General features: G+C 41.0%; 1 protein-coding gene across 4 annotated transcripts in view; it reads left to right on the top strand.

The window, feature by feature from the left end:
- The window catches only part of LOC108230414 (solute carrier organic anion transporter family member 5A1), a 32843-nt gene that overhangs the window by 12844 nt on the left and 6537 nt on the right, over positions 1 to 13462 (top strand). For all 4 annotated transcript variants that reach the window (XM_025003817.2, XM_025003818.2, XM_017406602.3 and 1 more), the window contains exons 3-5: positions 5473 to 5605; positions 5691 to 5911; positions 11706 to 11870. In XM_025003817.2, coding sequence (XP_024859585.1) covers positions 5473 to 5605; positions 5691 to 5911; positions 11706 to 11870 — 519 coding nt within the window. The remainder of the gene's footprint in view (positions 1 to 5472; positions 5606 to 5690; positions 5912 to 11705; positions 11871 to 13462) is intronic.

Below are 13462 nucleotides of genomic sequence, written 5' to 3'. Positions count from 1 at the left end.
CCCCCCCCCCCCCCCCATTGATCCATTTTTTTTTTATTTATTCAAAAAGCACATTCTTATTGGATAAAAGCTGATAATGAGAACTTGCACTATGAGACTCAGAACATGCGTCATTAAGAACATTGTCAACTCATTGCAGACAGATTTTATTTGCAATGTTGCATTCTGGCTGTGCCCCGTGTAGATATCCAATGCATATTAATGTGTTTTTTCCCACTACCCTTACAGTGTATGTGTGAGAGGCCACATCCCCTATGGATGCCCTTTGGGCAAAAGTGTAAGGTTAGGCCTTGTAAGAAGACACTGCTAAGTCAGCATGTTGTCGCGACAATGCCGTCATTCACTCGTTTCATTGTCTTTCGCTTTCCTCTTGTCTCTCTCGCATGGAGGTCACATGACTGCAGTGATCCCTGTAACACAGAGCAGTCCTGCTCCCTTTCAAACAGCTGCATCTTATCATATAGCTTTTTGCCTGCAGCTACACTCTGCAGACAGCTTTAGGCATGACCTGAGCTGTACACAGCAGCATATTACAGATCTGGAATTTGGGCTGTGTATCATATAAATCAAATGTTATTGAATAAAGCAGAACAGCTCATTCAGTTGGTTTTTGTTTATTTTTTTTCCCTAGAGCTGGTGTGAAAATTGATTATCATGCGATGGCTGAGTGAAAAGGCGATGCATAATGCTCCATAAATCACAGTGTCGTGGATTTTGTGTAATGCTGTGGAGACAAATCCAAGGTCTGCATTGCTGTCTGCTTTTTAATCCATGGCTTGTTTAAAGGCTGATTGAGCTTTGTGGGCTAATAAGCAGGTGGAGCGGTGCCTCATTCATTAAAACCCATTAAAAGAAGGGAGGATTACTGAAACAGCCTCATGCCTCTGCAGCTCGTATTAAAGGCCCGTGACGAGACTCAAAAAGTTGGGCCTGCAGTGAACTTGTGTACATTACTTTGGTTTCTACATGTGTTGACTTGCAGGTTTAATAAAGGGAGTTGTTGCATAAACCTTTTAACTTTGCTGTTTATTTGCGTTTTTTTATCGTTCGCCATACTAATAAATCAAGTGTTTTTTACGCTAATTAGTGCAGCCACTCGGGAGCTGCTTTGTTAGGTGCATTCGATGTGTTTGGAGTTTTCTTCATTTATTTTGTGCTGCTCTGGCTGAGTTTCACATTTGAAAGGTGAGGAGAACAGAAGTTCAGCAGAGGTTGGGGGGTGGGGGGTGAGGGGGAGGGCAAGCTGACTGGAAACAACAAGGTGTCTTGATGACTGCAAAGGCCTGCTAAAATACCACAAAGCTCCAGCAGCTACTGAGAACATACCAGCTCTTTAGTTCATTCTTGTTTTTTCCCCTCTCTCGCTGTCATTCATTCGTACAAACGCCGGGTGAGTCATGCCGCTCGTGGTAGAAGCAGAGCACTTACCGGGTGCGGAGGAGGCGAAGCAGAGACAACAGAGCAGCGCTGGTCCCTGAAGGTTAGATATAAGAGGGATGCTGCTGAGCAAGCTTTATCACTCGGTTACACAGCAGGATCAGTCACCACAGACTGCAGCTCTTCTACTGTTTCTCCATCTCCACACATTCTTTTGTGTCTCCTCATCAAATCTGTTTTTCCCTCTTCTTCTTCGACTGTTTCCCAACCTACCATTTTTCTTTCAAAACAACAACGAAAAAAAATCCATTATTTTTTATTTACTCTTTTTTTTTTCCCTCTGAGTCTCACTTTATTGCCTCTTTTTTTTCTCTTTTTGGATTGTTGTCATCTTTCTCTGTCTGACACCACTGTTTTCACCCATCACACTGGAGATGAAACACTAAACTGGAGGGGGGGGGCAGCAATGCACTGTAAAACTTCCAAACCTTTCCCCTTCGTTGCTTTTACCTTTTGTTGCTGTTATACTTCCCTTCACCACCTGAAACATGGGCATGTAAATCTGATACTGAAGTTGCAGTGATATATTTGTGCTTCTTGATGCTGAGATGTGTGTATTTTTATTCATTCATTTATTTATTTATTTTTTACACACAGCTCAACGTCTTCCCCAGTCTCCTCCTTGAATGTCTGAATAAATGATTTAGCTGTTGTCTTTACAAGAGCAAAAAGCTGATAACTGCATTTAAGAGCTGCTAAACCATTACCTTCAAACGGGTAAAAGGCACTAAAAGCAGTCCTTATTGTTTTGTCCTTTAGGTGCTGCTGGTTGAAGGTCTTCTGTATATTTTAAGTAAGCCAGTGGGCGCCATGCGATCTTCGTTGGCATGCACCTCCTGCAGGCCTGTGACGTCTGCCACCCACGGCCATGTTTGTTGAGTTTGTGTGGAGCCCTGCTGCTGTGCCAGCATATTCCCCGGCCCCGTGGCTCTGCCCTGGCCATCCTTCATGCTGGATTCGGCCTGCAGATTCCTTCCACTACCTGATCCTAAATTGACCCCTCTTAATGCCAAGAAGGCAGGGTGAAACAACGTGTAAGGCACAGCTCACGACCCTCCTTTTGTCCTCCAGTGGGGCAGAGCACTGTTAAAATGACGGATGGAGCAGCAGGACGGAGTTACACAATCGCCTGAAGGGAATAAAATATGGCCATCCCCCGGAGGATAAAGTTTGGAGGGCAACCAAAGGACCATACGTGATGGTTAACCTCTGACTGGGTGGATGCACCTGGTGTGTCAGACTCCAGCCAGAATGAGCTAAAGTCAGGATCTTTTATATGCGAAGCGAAGGAAAGGTCCGATGGTTGCCCCCTAATCCAAAAACCGTTCATCTTAACGTGTTTGGTGACTTTATCCTGGTTACTTTATTTCAAACCTGAACTTAAACAACTGGCTGATTAATGGTCATTGGAAACATTTCTGTAGTTAATTAATTTTTCCAAATTACAGATTTTAGGAGTATTTTTCTGCATCATATCAGGCACTGAATATCATTTCAGTTCTGTATAAGTGGGTAAATTTGAACCTCATTACATTTTTCATGGTTAGTTGCAACTTCAACCAAATTTTAGCACTTAATTAATCTTTATTGTTTTTTTTCTGATGACCCATCAGGTTTAATTCTGCTGTTCTTTTACTCACTGTCTTATTTAAATGCATTCAAGTTCTTTCAGCCCTTATTATCTCCATCCATTCTGGGGTTTTACCTGCCAGAACCACCAAGTTTTGATTCCCTTGCCTAAGTTTTGTGAGACGTTTTTTAAATTTCGGGATTGAGATAACAACAAAAGGCCCATCGGTGTCCCTTCCAGCTATAATTTATTGTTCAGCGTGAATGCTTTCACTGCTGCGGTGAATTGACTCTCCAGGCAGCAGGATATGAGAAGTGACAGTGAAAGGAGTTAAATAGATGATATAAGATATGCGAGGGAAATAGTAAAAGAGACAGGAAATGGCAGAGGGATTGAAACCTGTTTTTTTTTTTTTGGTTTGTGGAGAAGTGATTCTACTTCTAACATCGAGATTTTTTTATGGAAATAAAACTATGACATGCAGATACTGTCATGCAGTTTGTGCTTAAATTTAAATGTATATTTTAGGCATATATTCCATTCTTTCCTGTATTTATTTATTTATTTGTGTTCTACGTGTTTAAATCCCTAAACAGTCTTTGGAGCCCATTGTATTCTTCCATTATACAAACCCTAATGTGATCTTCTGTTTTGTGCTGATAAGAGTTTTTTTTTTGGAGGATGTTTTGTTGTTTTACAGATCTTTTTTTTCCCCTTCTAGGGGCTTTGTACAAGGAACAAGTGATTTCATTAAGATTTGATAAGAATTTGTGCTTTGGGAGAATATGGTTCCTGCAGTCCACTTAGAAAAAAGGAAAGAGTGGCCTATAACCTGTGCTGGTTTAAAGATGTGAAACTAGAAATGGGTGCATGTTATTATTACAAGTGCTTAAAGAGAATGTTCAGATATTTTCCAGTAGGGTTTTGTGAAAAGATTCTGAAAGATTATCATTATAATATTAATAAATTAACAGCTAGCCTGAGCTAGGTGAAGAACAAAGTGCATTGCTGTTGTTTTATAATGAGTCCAGTTTGAAAAAAAAAACAAAAAACAAAACTTATTTTATAAACTTTTGTATCACTGTCAGTTTCATTGATATTCCAGCAGAAGTATTACTGTATGTCCAAAGTGCCCCAGGCTGCACCGGAGGTGCTGCAGATAGCTGCTGCCGCTATCGTTATGGTTGTGGTCATCTGAAACATTGCCTTACAAGATACTCTCTGTGTTTGCATGAATGGATGTTTTTAGGATGGCGTTAGCTCAAGCCACTCAGAATTAAACTTAGTTTGTTTAAAAAGAAATCTAAACAGGTAAGATATTAATTGTTAACATTTCCACAGAACCTCATTACAAAAGGTCTGAACTGTCGCTTTAACATAAGAGTTGGTCTAACAGAAGAGAGCTTCCATTTCAAAGTAAAAAAAAAAGTGTGCATGTGTGCATGCTTCCATTTCTTATGTAATCTGGCTGGGAGGATATGTTCCTTTGGTCTCAGGAGAGATTAGGCATTTGAGTGCTGGTTTGGACACACAACACACCTGCTGCCTCTGCAGCTAAACAGAGACCAGAAACACCAGCACACACACACACACACTCTCTGCTGATGGGGTTTAGTGCCGTCATCCAAGAAAAACAACCCCTGAGAGAAACAAATTGAGCAACAGAAGCATTTTGAGGGTGTGCGTAAATGTGGGAGGTGAGTGGCAGCAGCGTTTGGTTTTGTTGCTATTTTCTAAGAGAAAATGTAACAGAAATGTTTGCGTGTGGGTGAGAACTTTGTCGCTCGCAGAAACTCGGCGAAGCATATGCATACACACAAACGTACAATAATCAGAAAGTGCTAATCCACCGCCTCGTACGTTCACACACACACACACACACACTCCCAAATTTCAACAATGTTCCATCACGTGTAATTATAGAACGTTTGCCCCTGATTCCGACTCATAAATGGCTTTGACTTGCCTCCCTGCTGCATGTCCGCAGGAGAGTTTTCCACTTGTCCAACTGAGGTTATCTGAATTTAATGAGTTTTCCTTCTCCCTGTGGCTGAACGACGGCACATTTGCCTCACCTCGGCGATGATTTGAGACCTCGGAGGGTTAATGTTTCACCTCGAATTGCACTGTGGTTTGCCGGTACACCCTCAGGTGAGGGCTCGAGAGCTTCCAGCCAATTGTTAATAGTCGCTTCAAAAGCTGCGAGGAATAACCTCAGGGGTGGTGGAGAGTTCCCACCGCTCACAGAACACATGCTCTGAATAAGGTGAATGAGGAATCAGAGGTAATGAACAGCTCCCTGAGGTCGTGGAACAGAGGGTCATTAAGAACATTAATGAGGAAAGTGAACAAAACTGTAGATGCTAAAGCACTCCTTAATATGGGATATACATAATTAGGGCTTTTTATTAGTAGTATTAGTATTTATGAATGTTTCTAATTGGTTTTGTTTTTGTTTCTTTTAGCCATTATGTATGTAATGGGAGCCTTGGGACCTGCTGCTGGTTACCTGCTGGGAGGTGTCCTTATTGGGTTCTACGTTGACCCCAAAACTGTCGTGAACATCGACCAGAATGACCCCCGCTTCGTCGGCAACTGGTAATATTGCAAGTACACCTGTACACCGTCACGCGTGCTCCCCGTTTCGGTTGATTCCCCCTCTAACCCAATCCGTCTCTTTCAGGTGGAGCGGCTTCCTCCTGTGCGCCGTCGCTATGCTTCTGGTCATCTTCCCCATGTTTGCCTTCCCCAAAAAGCTGCCTCCGCGTCACAAGAAGAGGAAACGGAAGAAAAAGATGGGCTCACCGGGCGACGTGTCCAGCGACGACGATGTGATGAAGGAAAAGTCGACGAGCAAAGGGCAGAATGTGTCGTCCTCCATGGGGTTTGGAAAGGATATCAAAGGTGAGAAAGGAATCATTTCACCTCTGATTCTGAGGCAATGTTTGTCTCTTGCATAAAGAAACTGTGAGCCATTGGTGTACAAGCAGAGTATAATCCACTCAATGTTGGGGATTAGTCATTTTATCCAATTACAGAAGCTTCACAGAGATATCCTGTATAGATATAATTGATTGATGATGGATGAGTGTAAACACAGATGAAGAATATTGGACTCTGTTAACATAAGTAAATGATGATAAAAAGGCACCTATTTGCATCTGCTGGAAGTCTTTTCTGAGCTTGATATACCAGGAATCTCCCAGTTTTCCCCTGATGAGCTCTCTCCTGCTTCGGTGTTTCCCAGTTTCCTCTTGTCTCGTTTCTGCTCATGGTTCTCTTTTAAATTAGCTCTCAGGGGACCTCAGTCACATTTCCACACACAGGAGTAGACAGGCTGCATAGCACAGCTAAAAAAAAAGAAAATGAAAGCAGCTTTCTTGTTTTCCTGCCCCACACATTATTCCGTGCAAATTCAAACATGTATTTAGCGTGGCTCCACGCACTCAAATTAATGCTTCTGTGCACAACCAGGGCAGTCAAAACAGCGCTTTGTCTCGGAGATGCACGCGGTGTGAATGCATCACAGCTTCGTCAGATCGCTGCTCACTCGGCTGTTGAGGTTTGCTTGTTTGTCTGTGGCACAAATTCAGCATTTTCTGTGAAAGATATGCTGCTGAAAAGTGGCTGCTTTCACAAGATTTTTTCTTTTTTTTTGTTGCCCTTCATATCACAAGCAAACACTGAAAAACACTAACACCAGATGTTTTCAGTAATGTATGTCAGAGGGACAAACTTCTGATTGTGGAATGTTCCAGACCTTTGGTCTGCTGCTGAGAGAAAGCAGTTTCCCTCGAAAGGTTGAAAAGCACAGGAAAATGACTGCTGACACAGTGCATCATAACCACATCTCAGTTAGTGATTAATTACCTCGCGGGATTGGAAATGCAGAGGCAGTCTTTTCAGCTGGTGTGTGACTGCGCTCAACTGAGCGTTTACTGTTCGACTCAAGACTTCCGTATGAATTATCATGTTCAATTCTTCACTGGTTCTGAACACGCAGAACAAACTTTGTATTTAACAAGTTTTTCATTAGCAATTATAAACTGCCAACTGTCAAGACAATCTTTCTTTCTTTTTTTAAGCTTTACCTTTGTTTGTACAGGTAATGTCACTGAGACACAGGGTCTGATTCTCAAGCTAAACAAAAGCCATGCATACAATGTTTAATAGTATCAAACAAAAGCAGGAAAAAATGCAAAAAAATGGGTTTCCAATTAGGTCGTTTTGTTTTGTTTTCCTCAAACAAATTTAAAATCTCTTAATGGAATCAAGCTGGAGAACTTCAGGTCATGTTTTAAGATAAAGAGCAGAGGAGGAAGTTGCCTTTTTTTTAGTTCTGTACAAACTGAGGGACTGGTTAAAGTAATGAAGGACTGTGAAGAGGCTGTAGCTGCTTTGTTTATGTGACGTATTGGAGGATAAATATGTTGGCAGAAAACCAAGGATGGATTTGTAAATGAAATGATCCCAATTCAAAGTCTGTGCGTGGACTCTGACGGCCGGTTAGCCTGAAAGTACAAAGTGCAGCGGTGAGTGAGGGGTTTACGCCCTGTTATGAATCTTAGCGCTTCATGATAAACTGCATCCAGCATCTGTGGAGAGCTAACAGAGGCATTCATATATAGGAAGACATAAATTCAGTGGGGGAGGGTGCCTTGTGTGGATTTAATGGAAGGAAAAACTGCTGACACTTTTTGTTTCTGAACAACATCCCCTTAATTTAGCTGTCATTCAATACCAATTTGGGAGGGAACAAATGCGAATCGTGGCGCAAACTTCAGACGATCAAATATCAGACTCCAGAGATCAACAGTGTTGGCACAACAATAAACAAGTGAGTCATCAGCATAAGGCTTTAAAGATGCATCAGTTACATTCTCACCCACTTTACAAAAACTAGGTCTTAAACAGATTCACGAGGCACACCTTTTGTGGCTTTTGGATAACTTAAGTTTGATAAAGATCCAGTACTGCTCTTCAGATGAATACAAGGAATCAGTCTGGCTCAGCGCTATGTATGTTAAAGGAAAATACAGTAAACCATTTTAAATCAGGGCAACATTTTCTGTCTTTGCGGTAAAACACATTTTATGAGATCTCCATCACCTGCTGGCAGTGTTGGTGTTTGTATTCACATCAAGTTATCTTAGATTGTTATAAGTGTCAAAGGATGAAACAGGTTTGTTTTGCTGTTCCTTTCAGAACCGTCTTTATTCGTGCTGAGGTAGCGTGTTATGTGACATTTTGGAAAATGAAAAATAAAATGGATCAGCCGTGAGCTTTTGTAAAGACATCATAGCTTCGGGCGTGGAGAACCTACAGTACCAGTGTGTCCCGACCCTCTGAAGGTGCCGCTTATTAAAGCAGTCATTTTTCTTTTGACACATTTCATTAGAGATTGTTTTAATACCGTCGTGAGACGGCTGCAGAGACGATCAGTCAGGGAGAGGGGGTTGGAGGTGGAGAAATGTCTGTTTGTTGGCTTTTTCCCACCAAACTTGCAATATAAGATCTGGACTCGCTCTGTGGCTTGGCACGCACTTCTTCAGGGTGCGGGCGCAACTTGACATAAGCTCTCAGTGTGATGGTTTAGGCACAAGTCTTTGTTTTATTGGCTGTATTTAAAACACGGATAAAGATGTACATTTTATCAGTAAGTCAGATTTCTACACAGTGACGTGATATAAGTGACAGCAGATAAGTCATTAAGGGGAAATATTGCTAAAGCTCTTCTTCATAAATACCAAAGTTGATCAACTTCTTGTGAACATTGCCGCTCAGTTCAAGTTAATTTCCAGCTTTGCTCAGTTTCCAGAAAATATCAGCAACCTTTATAAAAAATGCTGATTTGTGTTCTTGCGCAGCACTGCAGAGAATATTTATGAACTGTCTCAGTACTGGAGAACCTGGCGGATCAAGCACCTTTGAGTCACCAAAGAAATTCGAACAGAAAGTAAAGTTTGGTGACTTTTATGAGTCAGAGATCTGTCTGGTTGAGAAAGCAGCTGCTGCAGATGCCAGCAGGATTTGGCCATCTGTTCCAGTACTCCAGACGAGATTACAGCGGGACTCCCAGGAATGAAATGATTACTGCCTGTGTTTTATTCTTACTTTTGATCAGGGATCACACTGATGGAGGCCTCCGATGTTTCCACGCTGGCAATAAGATGGTTGAATTAGTTCAGGGAGGCCCATTCCTGAATCAAAGCATTATGTCACGCAGTCAGACTGGTCAGCTTCCTAATAATCTCTAGAATGAAAGGCAATAACAAGCCTCTTGACATCCTTCATGACTGTTCTGTTGTCCCTGCTGTCCCTGCTGTCCTTTGTTGTGTTTGCTCGTGATTGTCTCATGACTACAAAGCCATAATGTTTTTTTTTCTCACCCCTTGACGAGGCTTATCTGCGCTCATAAGTTAAAGCTTGAGATGGCAATTGTTTGCCGTTAAATGATCTGCCATCCCCTACTAAAAGTTTTAGCATTATAAGAGGCCACACATCTTTACACAGCAGAGAAGAGACGATAAAACAAATCACTGTTATTGATATTCTTGATGAAAGCAATTTTTCACAAGCCATTTCCTGCCTTTGTGTTATTTTCTTTTTTAGTGAATTACAAACATGAATCACTTCAGTTCCTGCCTCTCTATATAAGTAGTTCTAATAATAGTAAATAATTGAACAAACCGGACTGGTAACAGTCGTGTTTTTCGATGCTTTGCTCCGTGTGCTCCAACAATAACCCGTGCTGAAACTACACGAGAAATTTGGAAAAGCGGCAGCTTGAATTTGAGATGCGTGCGGACTGTGAAGAACCTCATTCTGTCCAATGACTCGTGAAATCATATACCTGTCGGCGTGAAAGAGTTCGAACGCATCGGTGACTTTGTTTCATTGGCGAGGAGATTTAAAGGCAGACCTGTTGTCATACAGAGGTTGCACACATGACCTTTAGTGGTCAAAATGTCTCGTGTTGTGAAATGATTTTATCCTCAAAATGCCATAACTTCAAAGATGAAGCACTTTGTCTCAGTTTTAAATATAATTATTGTGCTTTTTCTTTAGACTGTAATAAAATGAGCTGCATTCTGGATGTTAGCTTAAGGTTAAAGTAAGATCCTGTAGCAGTTTAACATGGCTCCTTTCTTTCTGTATAATTTAATAAAGAAATAAAGGTTAATTTAAGATAAAGAAGGACCAAACAAATCTTTGCCCATAGCATTTCTGGCATGAAAAAGTTTGACTACAAAAGACCTTCAGATGAGGTTTGATTTAGTTTACAAGTCCTGTGGACTTAAGTTAAATAAAAACTTTGGGTTGAGGTGAATTGATTATTTTTTTGCAGCCAGTGACCCAGGGAGCAATTCACTGATGAATTCAATTAAATACCAGCAAAGGCTTGAAGCCAACCTCAAATAAAAACCTGCAGTAATAAAAAAAATAGCTTCACATCTGCTTCTTTTACGATCTGACACGTCGAAAGGAAAGGAAAATCCTCACAGAAAATCCTCAAAATGCAGACAACACACGCTAACGAATGCTTTTCCTTGAAACAGAGGCATTAATTAGCCTGACAGACATGCATGTTTTACATAACCCAATAATTCGGTCTCCTCAGATTTAAGAGTAGGCAGGTTAGATGAGACGATTTATTTGTCTTCTACATGCACTCAAAACTAAAAAAAAGGATGGATTTCCATGAAAATTGGACCAAAGGTGAAGAATGTCTGACCTTAGAAGTGATAAAATGTGTCTGTCCATGAAGAATCGGGATTCCTTTGACCAGTCTTGACAAAAATATGCAGCCTTGCATTCTCCAGTGCAGAAAATAGGCAGAAAAGCATTTTTAACATATTTGTTCTTATCAACACACACTTTCCCAGACGAGTTCGTGCGCACGTTAAAAAATGGATGATGGAAAATTTACTTTATTGCTAAATAACTTGAAGTCTGTTTTTTTTTTTTTTTAATTTGGGAAATTGTATGTAAAGCTTTTTCCTGATACGAGCCGACACCGTGTCGAGTTGTTGAATAGACTTGGAAAGCAGTCGATCGGTTGGTAACGATTGTTTGATTTCCCCCCGGCAGTAAGAGGCTTCGCTTCTGAAAACAAGCAAAATCCCTACAAGCGCTTCGTCAGGGCAGAAGCTGGAGCTGGTTTGTTCTGCCCCGCAGCAGAAACGTACGAACCGTCGGACCGCGGGGCTTTTTATTTATTTATTTACTTTCTGTAGTGACCAAATGTGAGGACATTCTGCATCAGGGTGTCATCATCACATGGACACTACCCTCAAGCAGACATAAAGGGCACGGTTGTCCTAATTTTTTTTATGGCGGGGGGGGGGGGATTGGCACAGACTGGAAGTGAAAAAGACTGTGTTGCTTAATTTAATAGCTTTATAATATTCGACATAAACATCAAGCAAGATTTGCGTGTTCAAGTCTTATTTGCTTCTTCATTGTTGCGTGAAACAAAAATGTCTACCCAGACTAATGAGACACGATCGACTGCGTTGTTGTGTGTTGCTCTTGTTAGGTTTGTTTAGCTCAGAAATGCAGCTTTTTTTCTTTTCAGGTTTCTATTTTCTCTAATACTTTTTTTTTTTTTAAATGTTTGGGTAGAAGCTGGCTGGCTGGGTTTAATTACACCGTGATGATATCAACATGTTTCTGTTCTTGTCCCCCCCCCCCACAGACCTCCCCAAGGCGGCGCTGAGAATCCTCAGCAACATGACGTTCCTGTTTGTCAGCCTGTCCTACACGGCTGAGTGTGCCATCGTCACGGCCTTCATCACCTTCATTCCCAAGTTCATCGAGTCTCAGTTCGGCATCCCCGCCTCCAACGCCAGCATATACACAGGTAAACCCCGTTTCTTTTAATCTTCAGTGCTCCATTCCCTAATGTTCTTGGTGACTTTTAGAGCTTAACGTAGCGTGCTTCAGTCTTTTAAAGCTTTTTTTACGGCTTTTTTTTTACAAATGTTACGGCAATGCATTTTAAGTCAGTGTTGTGTTTGAGTTGCTTGTGAGCGAGCACAGAAATTGTCCCCTGTGGGCCACCATCAAGGATGTGTGGGAGTCTGACATGAAGGCTGTTCTGCTATATGGTCTGAATGGTACTGGTGGTTTCTTTAACAAGAAGCCAAAAAGGATGCATCTCTTTTTTTGTCATTCTATCGGTGTGTGAAATATCAGAAATGGTAAATAAATGCCATCACAGATGTTCAGTGTTCAGGTTCATCCATTAACGGTGTGGCGAGTCATTGCATCCTGCTGGGTTGTATTTCCTGGTAAACGCTGTCAGAACATGACACGTTCCGTTCTGCAGTTTGTTGCACTCTACAGTTTCCATGGGGCTCAAAGATGCAGCCTAATCCCTCAGTCGTGCATGAGCCAGTGTTGCTAACGAGCAACTAATCTGCCGGCAGATTATTACTGTAAGAAGTGACTGAACCCTTAATTATGGCTTTGAAAAGCGTGTGCGTTATTGTTTTCTGGCTAACATGGTTGCTTCAAAAACACAGAAACGTACACAATACGTCCAACTGTTGCCAAGATACAAAGGGTAAGAGCAAACGGGTGGCGCGGTTGCCGTGGCTACCAAAATGCTGCCAAGTCACTTGATTGTGATGATGGTTGGAGGCGAGAGGGGGGGTGAGGGCACTCCTGTTGATGAGGACCAGGACAGATGGACATTTTCTTTATGATTGGGGGACAAAAAGGCGTTTGGTCGTTTTTTTTGTTTGTCTTTTTTACCAAACAATGATTGACTTTAGAGTCAAATTTAGAAAGTTTTAAGCATCAGAATTTCATATTTACAGAACAACACATCAAACATCGTCAGGGAAACTGAAGAATAAGAGGTTTTGGTTTTAGTCCTTTTCTTGATCAGGAAAGAAAGAAAGTGAACGAATATTTTAGTACTTGTCAGTTGGTACTAATATTTAATCTACTGATTTAGTGTTCCTATTTAAGAACATATTATATTCAGTACAAAATGTATCAGTTTCACTAATTAAATTAGTGTTCAGGGCTCTTATGTTAGGTGCATTTTATGTGTGCGTTATTTCTTATTAACTAAATAATCAAGGTTATAGAGGGAAATAAAAATATTTTTTTAAAACTTGTCTCATTTGATTGCATTAATGAAATGGTCCAACAGTGTTGGGGTCACAAACTCAACTGCAATTCATGTTTTTTTGTAAAATACGGCTTAATCACTGGCCAGTAATCATCAAAATAAAACAAAACCAATGTTTTGAGGATTAGTTTAACAAAAGTGTTTGAACAAAAAAGAACCTGATTGGAAAAAAAAACAGTATGACCAAAAATCAACCAGATCATAGCTTAACTTTTATTTACGAAGGGTAAAGTGAGGCATATCACAGAAAGTTCAATTTGTTTCTTCAAGACCTTAAATAAAAATAAATGAGTTGTGTCTAACATGGATAT

This window comes from Kryptolebias marmoratus, linkage group LG21, assembly GCF_001649575.2.
Source record: "Kryptolebias marmoratus isolate JLee-2015 linkage group LG21, ASM164957v2, whole genome shotgun sequence".
Classification (NCBI taxonomy): Eukaryota; Metazoa; Chordata; class Actinopteri; order Cyprinodontiformes; family Rivulidae; genus Kryptolebias; species Kryptolebias marmoratus.
This window is presented reverse-complemented; position numbering and strand designations above follow the sequence as displayed.